Source organism: Hippichthys cyanospilos, chromosome 18, assembly GCF_059441005.1.
Source record: "Hippichthys cyanospilos isolate Australia breed blue-spotted pipefish chromosome 18, RoL_Hcya_1.0, whole genome shotgun sequence".
NCBI lineage: Eukaryota > Metazoa > Chordata > Actinopteri > Syngnathiformes > Syngnathidae > Hippichthys > Hippichthys cyanospilos.
The window spans coordinates 10,132,802-10,150,184 of record NC_142386.1 but is presented as its reverse complement, the minus strand read 5'-3'; the positions used below and the strand labels follow the sequence as shown (position 1 = coordinate 10,150,184).

Sequence of the window (17,383 nt, the reverse complement as noted above, 5' to 3'; positions counted from 1 at the left end):
GAGGTAAGTCACTGCTAAAAGAGTTACTGTGGTGAACCTTGTGCAAATATAGATTTATTGGGTACAATATTTCAACATTCAACAGTGATATAATGATTATTGTAATGCAGCTTCTGCAGTTATTTATTTCATATTCGTGTTTTGAATGCTTGACCATGTGCGTACACCAGATTAATTGGACCTGTTTTTATGCAGGTCAGTTTTGATGGCAAGCTACAAGGCCAAGTCTGGACCTGAAGCCTTGGAAACTATCGCTGGAGATTGACCCAAAATTGAACAGTCGCTCCCCAAATCAGGCTGGTAGGAGGCTGCATCTTAGCGCAAGCCTTTATTATTTTCTTGCCCTTGCAAAAATATGTGCAAGTACTCCCCTATATGACTGTTGCTAGGTAAATTAAGCAGTGGATAACAGCAGATGAATTAATGAATCCATAATATATGATAGAGTACAACCAAAATAAATGCATTCTGCCAGAATTTGAAATTTGAACTCACCTCATGTCTCTTGCAAATCACAAGATGTCATCACTTTCATTAGTGGCTAGAATACAAAAGACTGACTTGTGCTTATCATACAATGACGATGTAATCTATTTGATTATACAGTACAGTATTTTTAATCTAATTGGTTTTATTTTCTAATTTGCAATTGCACATCCACAGCACCAGGTGGCGCTCAGTTGGCACTCATTGTCAAAGTCTGTGCAGGAGTCGTAAACTTTCTGAATTTCTAATTTGCAATTGCCCATCCACAGCACCAGGTGGCGCTCAGTTGGCACTCATTGTCAAAGTCTGTGCAGGAGTCGTAAACTTTCTGAATTGCTGCTAAGTGGCATAATGTATTGTACCTTCTTCTTTACGGTGAAATGTTTAAGATGGGTATGTAATCGTTTTTTCTTTGAGGGCTACATACAGAGAAAAAGGAAGATGCAAGGGCCACTATCTTTTATTACATTAACATATTAAACATAATGAAATCCTATCAATCAAACAATCACACTCTCTAAATAAAATAGCTATTTGAAAAAAAAAAAACAATGCTATGTCAAAGTTTTATGTTCACAGCAATGAGGCAAGTTTGAATTTTTTGCATCCTTCAAAAGTCTACCCTTTTTTTTTTTTTTAAATTCTATAAATGTCAAAAATCTTATGGGCCACCAAAATGTGAATGATGAGCAAATGGCCCCAACGCTGTAGTTTGGACTTGTGTGGTTTAAGATATTTGTGTTAATGTTCCAGATAATTCTACATGTATTATTATTTATTAATTGATTTTTTTTTCCCAGCATCAAACCATTCAGTTGGTCAAAAATGTTTCTAGTTTAAATGAGGATTGACTTTTTTTGTTTGCTTTTTTCAGGTACTGTTTTTTTTTTCAGTTTCAGACTAACCTGTAACCTGTATTAATGTTATGGTTTGAAGAAATGATTTTTTTTGTAGATAATGATCTTTTTTGTAGACACCACGGTGAGTGGAGAGGCGTGAAAATTTGCATGGGGGGGAAGGGTTTTACAAAACAAAACACAAACAACAGAAGCAGTGAATCAAACTGTGAATTGTTGAACTATTCTTGAACCTCCCTTAAGGACATTGAAGTTTAAATTAAATGTAGATATTACTTTATGTTTTCTGTCTTTGTGGTTGGGTCAAAAGTTGACAGCCCTGTGTTAAACGATAACCTGAAGTAAACCAGGTGAACTTTACAACACACACACACACACACGCACACACATTCTGCTTAAATACACAACTTTGGTCGACACACAAGCATACTTCCGCCTCTATATCAGCAATTAACCCAGTCCCCTGTCTAAAGACGACGCACACGCACATTGCGTTGAGTATTTGTATAACACTGAAAGCACTGTATGAAAACTAAATAGCACTCATAATAACCCTATTCTCATCACGTGTATGCTGTGCCGTCACATGACCTAAGGCACACGATCTTGAAATAGAAACATAATGGTAGGCTACAAAATTGATCGCTTGCATATTCTGATGAGTTTCAAGACAACATGCGAGAACTCCACACCAGAGAATGTATCTAAACATAATTCCTTGAGGAAAAATAATGTTGCACTGCCAGGTTGTAGCTGTCTGTTTTAACCACTAGATGTCGGTAAATTGACAAAGGCGCACTTGCGTCACAGTTAAGAGAGTCTAAACTTAAATTTACTGGGCCTTTCCACAATGTTCTACACTAAGATTAAAACGGCCCTGCAATGCCCAATGTGCCCGAAGTCAGCTGGGATAGGCTCCAGCTCACCTGTGATCCAAATGTAAATGAATTAGCTTGGTTGGCATAAAAATCAAATGTAGGTGTTTAAATACCTATTTACCTATACTTATGTTGAATCTCACAAATGCCTGTTGTTGCAAGTGTGCTCGATAATATCTCTGTTGTGGAAATTCACTTCTAGTATTTGACTACAACAGAAAGCAGTTACTGCCAATGAAATCTATTCTTCCCTTGTGCTGGGGAAGGGGAGGGGGGTTCAAACATTTCTCTTGGCCACCTGACACAGGATGAGCAATATGGATAGAAATGAATAGCTGGATTTCCTGTTTTTGTGTAATAAATCATCATATGCTGAAATAATGAATTGTTTACTGCCGCTGAACCATAAAAGCATCCTGTACATTAGCATCTCTGAGCTAATGTGAGTTGATATCATATTTTAGTCTGGTAAAAGTTTGAAAAACAATACACACATACAATATTCCTATCAGTTAACATATAAAAAAGATTCAAGCTTCTTGGCACACTGTAAGGAAAAAGCTTGTTTTCCTCTTCAGATTGGAGTAAGATGTGCTTGATCTTTCTCCAGCTGTTTCTTGGAAGTGTGGCACAGTTTATTTGTTTACAGTTTAAACTGTCAACTCACAGAGTTGACGTATTCTTGAGTCATGGATGTTTGGAAACATTAGTTTTTATTACAATTTTGCGCACATGTTTCTACTTATCAAAACAGTGGAAATCGGCCTACTGTAACATGCTGCATATATTAGACAGTTGTTTTCTTTTGTGCGCAGAGTAAATTCAAGTGGAACCTAACTGACAGAGACCAGATGGGATTTTCAGACAATTATTCGGCTTTATTTTTCCTTTTCTATGTGAAAAATTGATCTATAAACAAATCAAGCAATATGACTCTCATGTTGCTGAGTCAGATCCTTCTTCTCCTAGTTTGTTTTTCTCAAAATTCTTTTTTACTCCTACTCCCCTCACCCCCATCGCGATACTTTGTGAATCTTGGCTAAATGAAAGTATGTCAATCATGCAGATCCGTCTGGAGTGATTGCACAACCCCCATGCCTTGAGTTTTTCGCCAAGTGTAACCCCCCCCCTTATGCATTGGCAGTGGCTGCACACTGGGATGCCATCATCACTGCATTCCTCTCTCTGTTGCCTCTTATCAGGACGTCAATTTTGAAGACAAACAGCACAGCAGTGACCAACCCCTATTTGTATCTCCAGCAGACCTCTTTCACCTTTATTTTGGCAGCAGAAATACTTTCATTCCGGTTGTAAAGTGAAACTTTAAATCAGAGTAAAACGGAAAAAAAAAAGTTTTTAAGTAATATGCCACATGTAACCGGAGACACTGACTGTGTGGAAACTGTGCCTTGCGGTTTTATTGGCTGTCCGCCTTGGTCGTTCCAGACTCTGATCAAGCGCTAGTAGGTCAGCAGTGCACCGACGTGTCTGCTTTTACAACATTACCCACTCCAGGCCTCTGCAGTGTCGACCAGAGAGTTGACTCATCCTTGAGAACTCCAATGTGGTGTCAGTGTTTTCGTGGTACATTGCAGGGGGGGAACAGACGCCCTCTGGCTTAGATTCTGTATGGAGTCAAAGGACATCCTGGGAGCAAGGATATTTGCTTAGTTTTTTGCTAACAAAAACTCAAACTCCCACGGGATGTTACTGGCACTCAAAATAAATAACAAGAAAGGGATAAGTTAGAAATTTAAAAGCAACACAGTCACAATTTTAACTTGAATGGACTGTGAAGATTTATAGTACTGTCTTGCAAATTATGTCACCAGCAGTCAGATCAACAATCACATAAAACTGCTGAAGGTAAAAGCTGATTAGAAGAGTCTGGCAAGGAACCTAATTCATTTGATTCATTTGTCAGTTGATTTGAAAATGTTTTAAATCATGAAACCGAAGTTTTGAATAAGTGGCAAAATACTGGACGAGGGCTTTACTATACGTACAATAGTTGCTACCTACTTACTGTAACTCATTCAGCACCAGCCATTTTTTTGACCTTCCTTTATCATAACACTACATTCCAAACTGTGGCCATTTGCGGCCTCCAATGAATTTTGTACGCGACATAAATTAAAAATGAAAAATTTGACAGGGCCCACAAGGCTAGATTAAAAAAAGAGATGAATAAAAATAGAAGAAATGTTTTTATTTAGCAAGATTTTCTAAATATCCCAAAATACAAATAAACCATTGTAACATTTAGAATGATTTAGTAATCAAGTAATAGTCACAATTTCGCTCCCAAACACTGATGCAAAAGATGTTACTACTGTACTTTCAAAACAAAATTAGTTTCACTATCATCCATGTTAGATGTCAAGGTCAGCTATAAATAATTGAGTTATTATTTTGGTTCTGAATGGGAAGATGGGTTCTGGTAAGATGCTGTGCCACTGACGCCAACATCTTGACAAATCCTGGAATATTCCCCTCATAACTTAAAAAAACCTATCATGAAGCATCAAATTAACTAAAAAATAAAAAAAATTTGATTGCTTATTTGCTTGATTTTTTAGCACATTTACTGCATGAAAGCATACGAGCTTTCAAGTGACGCTTGCATCCCTCGTTTTTTTTTTCTAAATGAAAACGTTTGGATACCCATGTCCTAAAACTTGAAAATAAATAAATACTTCAGATTGAAGGCCCTGGTGATGAAAGATACATAAAAACACATCTGGATGGAAATAAATGTTACCTTCAGGTTATGCACAAGCTTTGAATGTTAACTTAAAACTGAATGAAAGTCAGTTTACATTATTATTATCTTAATATTCTTCATGGGATTTATCTTTTAAAGAATCTAACCCTTTAATAAGGGTTTGTTAAGTTAAAATTCAATCCAATTAAAATAGTCCAAAATGACGGGTGAAAATGGATCTTTTATTTTTAGCCATATTGTCCAGCCCTTCCCAGGAGGTTTCAAAGAACCTCCTTCTGAGATGCCCCCCCCACAAGCTCCACTCCTCTGTTCTATCCAAACCTGTGTTATTATGGCGAAAACATCTGGTTCTAATTAAAGCCTTCTACTCCCTTCCTCCCGCTGCTTATTACCCCCCTCTAAACTCTTTCTTGCAATCTTTGTCCTTCTAGCATCAACTCTTTTCCTTTTTATCCCTTCTAGAACTATCTACCCCCCACCTCTTCTTTTGTTGCTCCACCCATCATCCTAGTCTTCCTCCTCCTTCCAACCCTGCTCCTGAACCTCTTGTGTCATGCTCCAAACTCCCCTCTCTTCAAATAGTATCTCAGTGAGTGCATCATGGTGTACGGAGGCCATATGTGGGGCATTTCTTTGCTCCTATCTCTGATTTTAGGATGGACAAAGGCCCAGCAGACAAACTACACCAGGTGAGGTCACAGTGTGGAGATGGTATACGAAGATAAACTAGCTGTTATACATAGCGTTGATGTTGTAGGTGATAGCGCTCACATTTATGTCGTAATTCTTTGACATCTCTTTGGGTGGAAGGCTTTCCAGTTGGTTTGTTTGAATGGGGTGCAGAGTTGTTGTTTTTTGCGTCTAAAATTGCTGAGCCAACAGATGTTCGTGTTTTGGTTTGTACCCATGGGGTTCAATCTGAGAAACTTGGCTCCGGCTTTGGACATCTTGGCTGTAATCACTAAGTGTCAGACTTCTTTTGGAGTTCTTGCTTCATACTCTTAAGCCTATTATTATTCCCACTGTGGCCAAAGTTTGAGTAAAAGGGAGTGTGTTTTTGCTGGAAATCGCAAGGAAGTGTCACAGGAGTATAAAAAGGTTTTGATTGAAATTCAGGTGTCGGATTAATTACAATCACAGTTAAAGTTTTTTTTCTTTTCACCGCGATCTTTTTGCTTTCTGTATGCTGATTAGATCTGTTTCTATGCATTGGGCTTCTTGTGCTTGTCGCTTGGAAATTAAAAGTCAATCTTACCCTGAATTGGACACTGATGGGCTGTCATTGTTTGGCATAACCTGATAGACTCCTGTTGTGGGTGTGAGGGCAAGTTCAAAGGCAGGAGGAATACGGAAAAATAGAAAAGAATGTAACAATTGTCAGATCGACAGATGGCTACAATGAATAAACTCCCTAGCCTTTGATCAAATTAGAGTGGTTAGCCTTCTTTGTAAGATGGTGCTTGCTTATTACAGAAGCAGCTCGTTTAGCCTACCACATAAATGGAAAGCACCCAACTGCAGCCACAGCATATGTTAGTAAAGACGCTATGTAGCGAGCGTTAGCAAAGCTCTCTGCCAAACTATACTCGAGAATACAGCATGTTTGAGTGAGTCAGAAACAAACAGGATGGATGATGTATTATTAAATGTTATTTTCACATTATTGGGCAATTAAGAAAAGAAAACAGCACCTTTCCTCCAGAGGGTTTAAATTAAATGTTGCAGCCAGCACTTGGGACAAACTTGAAACACAATAAGACAATGTTTCTGAATGAGAAAAAAAATCTTGTTGAAGGTTTTCCTCATACAACATTATTGGGTGCTTTACTTTACAACTTTTAACATACAGTACTGAATGTCAGTATTGTAAGAGAGTATGAGTCATGTTTACAAATAATTACTATGAAAATAAATGGTTAAAAAAAAACACTTTCTTGTTTATTTTCTGTATAAGTCTCATATCTTGCCCAAAAAGGTCACTGGTTACTTTATCAAGAAAAAAACTTACCCTTGTCGACTGTTACTTCAAATCTTTACGTGTAAGTATACAAGAACTGTTCGTTTGTGTGTAACTATCTTTGATACCCATATGTTTCTTTGAGCTGTCTATGACACAATAGCAATGATGTTAAAAAAAAAAAAGTCAGTTGAAAATTATAAAATTTCGTTGTAACATTTACTCCTTGCTAGATACTCTTCTTGGAATGAAATGGAATTCAAAGGAAAAGTACTTGGCTTACAAAGTGTGGCCTATTTTTCCTCAAAAAATTCCAAACTTCAGCAATTGTCAAAGCCAGTTCACAGTTTGAGTCTCCCAATGGAAGTTTCTGTAAATACTGTAAAACTTGCGGGCCCAGTTTATGCATGCATGCAATTCTTGTCTCCTTGCCAAAACTTGTTAATACTGAACCCTCTGCACGTAGGCCCGTCTTCCACTGTGGAGGATCACTCGTTGCAGAGTCGGGATTTGTCGGCAGCGAGGGCTTCCCGAACCATTACAAACCAAACAGCAAATGCACCTGGGTCATCACAGTGAGTCAACCTGCAACAAGTCAAAACACAACCCTTCTGCCTCCTGCTCATGATGTGACCCTTAACATCTCTTGTTGGTCGTCAGGTCCCAGAGGACAAAGTGGTCATGCTCAGCTTCCGCATTTTTGATCTGGAGGCAGACTCACAATGTCGCTATGACTACCTGGATGTTTACAATGGCAAATCCAACATGGTGCAAAAACTGGGCCGCTTCTGTGGAACCTTCCGGCCGGGTGCTCTTATCTCCACCACCAACACTATGATGTTGGAGATGGTGACTGATGAAGAGACCAATGGGAGAGGGTTTGTGGCCTACTTCAGTGGTGCCACGCCATATGCAGAAGGTAGGTCTTGATATATGATATAAATTGATGAAAAATGTGGAATCTTGCACCTCCGTACAATATACTAAGTTTACAAGAGATCCATGAAGAAATTGTGATTTTAAATTTGATGTTTAATCCAGTAACCTCACAAATATATCACAAAAAAAGACAATCCAAAAAGTCTACACACTCCTGTTCAAACAGCAGGTTTTTGTGATATAAAATAAAATGATTTCCTACAACTTATGTGTCCTATAAATCCAATAGGAAAAGGCAGGGGAGTATAGGGGGGAGCAAAGGGGATGGCACACACCCAAAATACAAAATTTGGAGACACTACATATAAAAAGCACTGCCACTAATAGCATCAAATTAGTTTTTCAAATTTAGTTAGAACAAACATATTCTATGTTAAGGAACCTGTACACTTTGATACTGACAGCTCGACACAGTGCCAACTGATTACTTTTCCGACTCAAATGTGTATTAGGTTTTGGTTCTGGTGTCCTTTTGTCTCATTGATCAACATTTATGGGAAGAGAGTTGTCTAAAATATCAGTTTATATTTAAGTAAAAAAATGTTCATTGTCAAGAAAATTACAAAAGTGTGTCATCCATAAATAAGTGGAAACATGTTTATATATTTTTTTCAGCACGTAGCAAGCAAACAAAAGTATTTTATTCATTTATAATTATAATTATTATTATTTATTCATACCATGTGTTTTTTTTATTATGGTCCAAAATTGGACTTGAATCTGCTGTTATTCTACTTGAAATCCCGCATGGTTTTGTGGATTGTTTTAGATCAGCAGTTCTGTGGGGGAAAGACAACAAAATCCCAGGGAGAGATCATGACCCCAAACTGGCCTAACGACAAGTATCCACCAGGAACCAGCTGCTCTTGGCTCATTACTGTGGAACCAGACAAGGTTTACAACTGAACCTTCATAAATTCATTTCATTGTTTTGTTTGTTTGTTGTAATCGTTTCCTTTTGGATACTTCAGGTAATCCATGTAAAGTTTGGTAAGTTTGTCTTGGAGTCAGATACCTACTGCCGCTTTGACTACGTCGCCTTTTTTAACGGTGGAGAGAAAGATGATTCACGCCTGATTGGAAAATATTGTGGAGATCAAGCCCCAGAGTAAGAATAATATTAAACTTAACCGCCCTGAAATTCCTAGTCGTAATGTTCATTGTTTATTGATTTATTTTGCAGGCCCATTACTACCAGTGGCAATGTGCTTTTGGTCCAGTTTGTCTCTGACCTCAGTGTGACATCTGATGGGTTTCTGGCCACTTACACAAGCATCCCCCGTGGTGCCGACACAACTGCAGTGGACAGTGCAGGTTCTGACACCAGGTCCATTCCAGCGAGACCTGCTGTCATACCTGCTAGACGTGTAGTCCCTACTGCCGCAGCACCGCCACCTGCTGCCACAATCAAATCTGTGCCACCTGCTGCTCCAGAACCAACAAAGAAACCCAAACCTGTCAGGCCCACTAACGGGCGTGGGACCAGTACCACAGGTCAAGACAGAAGTGTGGTTGACTCGAGACCAAATGGGGGACGACCTGGTGAGTAATACGACGTTTTTTCCATTTTCAAATGCACTTATATTCATACTATATGGTTTGTATTTATTTATTTATTTTAAACAGTCGCTCAGAATCCACTGTGTACCCCAGTGTGTAAAAGAGACGGAACTATCAAGCCCAGTTTCTGCGCTAGTGAATTTGGTAAGTCTACTTGTTAACGCAAAGGTGTTCAAAGGTCTCTGCTATTGCTCAAGCTCCCCATTTAATTCATTTAATTTAAATCACGCTTTAAAAAATTTGTGTCAAAGATAACCCAATTGTGGGTCAAACAATGATCGTCACAATTTTTGTGCCAAGTTGACCCAACTTTCTTTTGGGCTAGGCCTTTTTTGAACCATAATTGAGTCATGTTTAACATTTAGAATGTACTAGTTTGGCAAAGGAATGTTAAAAGGGCAGCACAATAGTCCAATTATAAGAATCTACAGCAGAACTTTAAGAGAAATATTTTAAAAATTATTTCATATAGGAGTGAATTTTTTTCATAGCTGTCAACTTCAGTGACCACTGTCCTTCAATCCGAACACAATCAGGCTAAAAATAATCAAATAATTGGTCAAAAAAAGACAGAGCCAATGTTTAGGTCAATTCGACGTGAGTTTCTGTGTTGTATCACTCAAAACAACCCCCAAAATAGGTCGTTTTGTACAAGGCAACCTAAAAAAAATGGGTTGTTTTGTTTTTTGTACAAAACAACCTTAAACAAAAATGAAAGTTTTGGGTCAGCGCTTTATTTTGGCTCATAATATGTTTTTTTTTTGACCCAACAGTTTTCAGGATATTGAATGGGTTATTGTTAACTGCATATTAGTAGGCCAAAAGTGTTGATAGTCGGAAAACATGTCTATAACATGTCCATGAGATGTCAAGGTGTAATGGTGGAATTAATGAAAAAAAATGTAATGCACTGAATAAACCGATCAAATGCTGTTATTAACCCATTTTTTTTTTTTTGTAGTGATAACCGGAAAGGTGACCTCTCTGGCCCCTGGGCCTCGGGGCACCCTTCTCGTTGGGGTATCCCTCATAAAGACTTACAAGGCAGGCCGGCTAACTACCACGCAAGTCGGTCCGAAAATATCGGTCCGATTGGTGTCACAATGCAGGAAGTGCCCATTGCTTCGTAAAGGTATACACATACACACACATTTAACTTTGCTCATCGTCACGCGCTTTAATTCATCTGGTCTTTCTTTTCCACCTTAGGCTCTAACTACATCATCATGGGTCAAGTGGATGAGGATGGTCGTGGCACCTTGCAACCCGGCGCCTTCACAGCCCCATACAAACCCCCACATCACAAGTTATTGACAAACATCAGCAAGCAGCCGTGTTAAGTCAACACATCTATCCACAATGACACACCATGACTCATAAGTCCTTGTCTAATGCCAAACACAGATCGGTATGAGATCATATCTTGGTCAAACATAACAGTAATTTTATAACCCCATTTATGAAACACAAATCCTTGGACATTGTTTCTAATTTATGTAAGAATAAAGGATTTTTGTATCTCCTTTTTTCACTCCTTGTTAGCGATTCTGTCTGAAGTTTTTTCCCCCCTCTATGAGCAGTTGTGTTTTGCCATCACGGGACTGCCCAAAGAGCTTTTGGAGCCCATCTAGTGGCCGTAAAGGGTATGAACACCCAGTTTAGGAATACAGTATGTACGGCAACTGCTTTTTTTTCTCCCCAACAATGGCAAACGTATGACATTTACCAGTAATTATAGTTTAAAAAAAAATTCGGAAGACTTTTACACCACTGTAATAGCAAAATATTTTAATTTATTAACCGTTACCATGCTTAAATATATATATATATTTTTAGGTATCTGTATGTTACTCGATGAGGCTATAAACTATATGAAGAAACGGTTAAAAGTTTGGAAATAGCCTCTAAAAATTCCTGAAATGTTGATCAATAATTAAGTCATTGACAGTATGAAAAAATATTGATGGAGATGTTAATCTGTTAATCAAAAACTATTAAATCACACATATCATGGTATTTTAAACGTTCCAGGGTGAAACAAACAATACAGTAATAAAAATACAGTATGATTATAAATGACATACATTGGCGATTTAATTTCTCATTAATATGAGTTTTAGGGTGCTAATATTTCTAACCAGGAAGTGAAACGTCTCGTTTACTGAAGCCGCACGTCTCATAATACGGTTGCCTTACCCACTTCATGATGTTGTTCAATCCCGGCCGGCCACCAAACATGCATCCATTCATCTATCCATCATCTTGAAGGCTTACCCTCACGAGGTTCGCAGAGAGCTGGAGACTAACCCAGCCGAGTGATCGAATCAGCCAAAACAGGTGTTTTACTGACATTGAAATGCATAATGTCAAGAGGCCACACTCATTAAGAATCATTCCTTGTATCAAATCGGTCCTGTAGGAAACCAGAATTCATAACAATAGTTTTGCCCAAAAGTAAAATATTTACCTACTGACTACTGATGTGCTATTGAATGTCCGGTTGTTCTTTCCGATTGTCTGTGTGCTCCTAAACGCACATTTGTTGCCAATGGCAGTTTCTACAGTAAATATACTGTAGTTTTTTCTATAAAACCTGACAGCTGACATTTGAACGCAATCGCACGAGAAGGAAAAGTAAAAAATGAAAAGGGTCAAAGTTTTTCTTGGTTAAAAGGTGTGACATTTCTCCTCCTCAACTCTGGAACCAAAACGAAATGAAAACATGTGGATATGGTCAGCGTGTATTAACTTTTGCACGGATGGTGTAAGAATTCAAAAAATGCAAAACCATCTCAGGAATCTAGTTTAAAAAAAAAGCAAGGTTTGGGGTTACAGCTGTGAAATGGAATGTGAATCAGGGAAAAAAAAAACAGATACAGGAAAGGCCTTATTGAAGAGAATTTTTACAAGATTGATGTGTGATAGAGCACTATTCAATGGAGAAATGTGTATAAAGAAAAAGTCTCCATATCTGAGTAAGGTTTTATTGGAAAAAATATCTTATAAAATACAGGAATAGTATACAAACCTATTAACTAAACATTCATTTGCAACGATAGACGGTAGTTGATGGTTTTTTGTTTTGTTTGTTTTTTTTCTTTACATTGGTTTTAAAATAACCACTTACAAGGACACATAAAAACCAGAACCTCTGCCCCTCTAATGTCAGAGGTCCCATTCCCCTTACACCCAAACGCTGCCCTTGCCCTCCCTCTCCGAGACCTCCGGCATGCCACAGCAGCCGGCCACTCCGGCCTCCCTGCTGCGAGCGGCGGGTAGGTTTTTGTACACGGCCCTGCTGTAAGGAATGAAGCACAGGCCCAGTTGGAGGTGACGAGCCAGGCGACAGAAGGCGGCCAGCGCCAGGACCAGCAGAGGTGTGAGCAGCAGAAAGCCCACCACCAGCAAAGCTACGCAGCCGGCGTCATCCAACAGGTCCGAACAGTACACCGAGGTACCGTGGGGCTGCACCTGCACCAATCAAATACACAAGCACATTCACATGTAATACTTTTTTTTACAGAACAGAGCAGCGGGTAGGTAAAGGCACTTCAGGGGATACGTGAGATTTTCAGTCTGTTTCTGCATGTATCAATAAATATAATGTAATGCTTTTTAATGCCATGACAGCAAAAATTGTTTTCTTTTCAAACGACCAACAAATTAATTAGAACATGAAGCACTTATTTGCAAAACGACCCCCCAAAAATGCTTTATTTAGTTAATTTTTATAGGGACGCATATTAGACACATTTTTCCAGCAGACCAACCAGAAATAAAAGCCAAATTTACGATATTTATCTTCAGGACTGGTTGAATAAAATACACTTAGAGCTACCCCTGCAATTGTAGCTTCAAAGTTTAACCCTTGTGCAGGATTTTGTACAAAGACATTTCTTTGAAGTTCAACACAAATTTATTTTCAATTTTCTTTCAAGGATTTGGCCAAAGAAGGAAAAAAATGGCTGGAACTAAATGAATGATGTACAAAAGTAATCAAATAAATGGCTACAAAAGTAACTGCTAAATGATTACTTTTGGTAATTAAGCACTAAAGTAGTGGACTATTTTGGTAATAAGTTTTTTGATGATTATAGTATTTGATGACTTAAATACTAAAGCAGTCTTTCTCAAATAGTGGGGCGGGACCCTCTGGGGGGGTGTAAACAATGTGGGGCGGGGGCTTCAGAAAAAGGCTTTGTCATTGCCATCTGAAGCATAATTGCAAAAACATAAGGGTTTGCATCTTTTTTTTCAAATTTCAGGCACTTTTATGCACTTGGTTATTTTTTTTGTGTTTTAGACTAACATGTAACCTGTATAAACACCGCATTGATTTGTATTGCTTTTTTAGCTAAATATATTTGACTGTAATAAAGTCATTGATTACTTTGGTACTTTAAGTGATCAATCACTTCAGGGATTTAGTATGCAAAGTAATTGATTGATTTTTTAGACATGAGCCTGATCTTGTGAAAATGCATCACACATACACTCACACACGCACACACACACACACACACACACACACACACACACACATACACACACACCTATGTATGCATATGGATATTTAGATATTTGTTATGTACACAATAAAAGCCTCGGCTGAACAAACTGACCGTGGAGTGGCAGAGGAAGCCGAATATTATCATGACGAGCGCCGGGGTGAGGATGGTGCCAAATACGATGCCTGCCAGCAAGCCATTTATGGCCGCGATGATCAAATTCTGGGCTGTGACGAGGACGGAGCAGGCCCAGCAGTCCAGAGACCCTCTCAACTCCAGCGGGGGGTCGGCGGCATCGCTCCCACCCGTGGAGTACGGTGGAGGCACCACCACCCCGGCCCCTCTTGAGGGGGAGCTGGGCTCACAGTTGGGAGACTCGGATGTCTTCTCCAATGTTCCGTTCCGTGACAGACTCATGTTTCTGCTGGAGAACTGCAGCGGAGTAAAGATGAGACGTGGAATTTGGTTGGGAAGGGGACAAAAGGTTAGGCACAATATTTAGTTAAGACTTTCCTATATACAATGATGACCCCCCCAGGCCTAGAAGAAAAAAAAATCCTAACTCACTTGATCAAAAGACATATATGTCACAAAAGCTGTCAAAAGACTTTTTTTTCATGAGTTCAAGCATCCAATCCCAGAAAAAAAAGGATTCCTAAAAATGACTGGTAATTATTTATTAAGTACCAAAGTAATCAATTAATTTAGGTAATAAGTAACAACAGTAATTGATTACTTTAGGCGAGTGAGTGTAAAATTAATCAGTTATAGTATTACAGTATAGTGCTGAAGTAACCAATTACATTGAATCACATCCATATTTATGCATGTTAGATTGTTTTCAATGTGTTTGGCTCAAAAATGGTCTAAAACTAATTGGTACTAAATAAGTCAAGTACTTAAAGTAATAATTTATAAGAAAGTTACTATAATACTAAAGTAATTGATTACTTAATCAGTGACTTTAGGTACTAACCCACCAGTGTAATTGATTCTTTACAACCCTCACAACATAAGGTCATTGACTCTACTTAAGAACCTAAAGTAACCGATTACTCATTTACTGAAAGTAATGTAATGATTTAGTACTTTTTTGACATGACTGATTACTTTAATACTTGATTCATTTAATGGCAGCCATTTTTAGATAATCCTTTGGCCAAACACTTGAAAAACAGGCTGAATAAATAAACAAATAAATAAATAAATAAATAAATAAATACATGTGATTGAATGTCTGGACTTACAAATTTGGGGTATGTAAGACTTTAAACCTTTAACCGGGTTTTTGCAAGTTTCTTCAAATTGGATGCTTTGCAATGCTGTGATAAGAACGGAATTTTTTTTTTCTTTTCAAAGTAAGAACAAATGTATTGTAACACGAAGAAAAAATTTGTATTTGTCTCCATTGCAAAATGTTGCATGCCCTTATTTTCACATTAGATCCATATTATCATTAGTGACACAATTTTCCTGCAGACGAGAACTAAAACAGATTATCTTACATTATCTTTTCGAGTTGTTGAGTAAATATGCCTAGAGTTACCCCCCCCCCTCCAAAAAAAAAAAATTGTTCAAAAGTTTAATAGATACTACAGCACTAAGCAATAAGTGTTTAAGACATGGGTGTCAAAACTTGGTCCTTGAGGGCCACTTTCCTGCATATTTTTCATGTTTCCCTCGACCAACACACTTAATTCAGTGGAAACCTGATGACAATCCTGATCATTCCAATCAAATGGCCCTCGAGGACCGGTTTGGACACTCCTGGTTTAAAGCAGACTTGGCTAGAAAAAAAAAACACTTTAAAGCAGTAAGAATTCTGGTGTTTGAGGATCACTCATTATTTACATCAATTTAAAAACTCAAGTAATCCTATTTTTTTTTCTGACAATCTTAATCAACAAATCATTTTTATTAGATGTATATAAGTTGATACCCTTATAAAATAAGATAATGCTTTTTTAACCATTACTTCATTGTATGCTTTCCACTTCATTTACATTCATTCTAACATTTTGGTGAGATGATTTTGTGCTGATGACGGCGTGGAACGTGGCCACAGCCAACTGCTCAGTTTGAATTGCGAGGAAATGGGCTTTTTTTGCCGACCCCACCTCCACACTGCAGGATAACCGAGAACAATGAGCCCAAGCGGGAACTGAAAAATTCCTGTAATCACTAATCAGTTAGAACAATGATATTGCGTAGATGACCCCTTTTTATTTTGCTTCGTTTTACAACACCTTGTATTTCCATCTCACGTCACAAGCCCCGATAAATACATTAGCATGTGACTACATGTGAACAGGGAACATGAGGATTTTTCCTGTTTTCATTTTTTGGACAGAATGTGCAATTTGCTTTTATTTTGAAATCCTGACACCATGAGTACATTTTTTAATGGAGTCTACGCATCATTTTTGTTTTAAAATAAAGTAGCTGTGATTTAAGGTTTAAAAGAATCTTCTGTTCACATCTACTCACTGTGGGATGTCCTCCTGCAGTTTGACTCCAAAAAAAAAAGAAAAAAAAGAAATCACTCCTCAAGTTCTTGAGGTGCTAAGTCAGAGGATGAGGAGAATTTCAAAAATTTCCTCCTGATGAACGTCTGCTGTGGAATTCCAGATCCTGTGGTTGTCGAGGCGTTCGATGGAACGTATTCTGAAATGTTCTCTTTTGTTGATGTTGTAAAGCAGCTCGATATCTTTTAGGTGTCCCAACTCCGAAGACGTCTTTGCCTCAGCCCTCTCAGACAAAAGAAACTATGTGGCCTTAAGGAGAAATGTGCTTTCCCGCTGACTTCAACGCTTCCTTCCCTGGCATTCTGTTTCCTCAGTGTGACTCCAGCTTGAGATATGATTGAGCGTGCGTGTGTGCGCGCGTGTGTGTAAGTGTGTGTGTATCCTGAGCACAAGAAGCCTACTGGGCCGGTGCCTGGGCAATAGAGGTTTTCTGTGATAACACCAGAGCCCAGATGTGAATCCAGGGGGAGGGAGAAGTGTTTATTTGGAGATGATTAAAGGAGTCAGAGTGTGCTGCCCCACGCACATCATTTGACACTTCTTTCACCTTTTGTTTTTTAGTGACGAATAGCAGCTGATCTTTAAAATTTTTGCTTTATAAAACATGCTGTTGAATTCGAACTCTTCAAAACTTCCCACAGAAGCCTGAGGTGTAAAAACAAAAGGGGCACGAAGAGCTGATTTGTTTCCCAGGAGCAGGAATGGCAAAGCGGTGGCCTTTGACCCCTTTGATGAAAAACAGATCTGCGGGTAAGGAAATGAGCTTGGTGCTGGAGAAAAAAAATTGGCAGCCTCTCCAGGCCTGATAAGAAGCCATTGGGGGTTTAGTTCAAAGGCAGGAATCGGTATTATGATATCGAGTCTCATTTTCGGGCATTATCCTTTATTTATTTACAACTTCACAGGCCTGGTTGTACATACTGTACGATGTTTAGAGAGAAGATGGGC

General features: G+C 38.5%; 2 protein-coding genes across 2 annotated transcripts; one reads left to right on the top strand and one right to left on the bottom strand.

Annotated features, from left to right (window-relative positions):
- Nucleotides 1–5,375: 5,375 nt before the first annotated feature.
- Nucleotides 5,376–10,938, top strand: pcolcea (procollagen C-endopeptidase enhancer a). Its single transcript, XM_088441817.1, has 9 exons — nt 5,376–5,635; nt 7,370–7,478; nt 7,564–7,822; nt 8,612–8,736; nt 8,814–8,950; nt 9,026–9,384; nt 9,469–9,546; nt 10,364–10,534; nt 10,612–10,938. The coding sequence occupies exons 1-9, from the start codon at nt 5,547–5,549 to the stop codon at nt 10,740–10,742; spliced, it is 1,458 nt and encodes a 485-aa protein (XP_088297943.1). The 5' UTR covers nt 5,376–5,546; the 3' UTR covers nt 10,743–10,938.
- A 1,434-nt stretch (nt 10,939–12,372) lies between these two features.
- On the bottom strand, nt 12,373–16,844 carry tmem88a (transmembrane protein 88 a). The gene is made up of 3 exons (XM_088441135.1): nt 16,398–16,844; nt 14,025–14,342; nt 12,373–12,873 (listed from the first exon to the last, which is right to left on the bottom strand). The coding sequence occupies exons 2-3, from the start codon at nt 14,325–14,327 to the stop codon at nt 12,586–12,588; spliced, it is 591 nt and encodes a 196-aa protein (XP_088297261.1). The 5' UTR covers nt 14,328–14,342; nt 16,398–16,844; the 3' UTR covers nt 12,373–12,585.
- Nucleotides 16,845–17,383: the final 539 nt, after the last annotated feature.

Excerpts from the sequence above, each read along its gene's own strand:
- pcolcea (XM_088441817.1), top strand. The coding sequence starts at position 5,547 with ATGGTGTACGGAGGCCATATGTGGGGCATTTCTTTGCTCCTATCTCTG. Across the intron at positions 7,479-7,563 it reads AATGCACCTGGGTCATCACA|GTCCCAGAGGACAAAGTGGT; the intron begins GTGAGTCAACCT and ends GTTGGTCGTCAG. Across the intron at positions 7,823-8,611 it reads TGCCACGCCATATGCAGAAG|ATCAGCAGTTCTGTGGGGGA; the intron begins GTAGGTCTTGAT and ends GGATTGTTTTAG.
- tmem88a (XM_088441135.1), bottom strand. The coding sequence starts at position 14,327 with ATGAGTCTGTCACGGAACGGAACATTGGAGAAGACATCCGAGTCTCCC. Across the intron at positions 12,874-14,024 it reads GCTTCCTCTGCCACTCCACG|GTGCAGCCCCACGGTACCTC; the intron begins GTCAGTTTGTTC and ends TGATTGGTGCAG.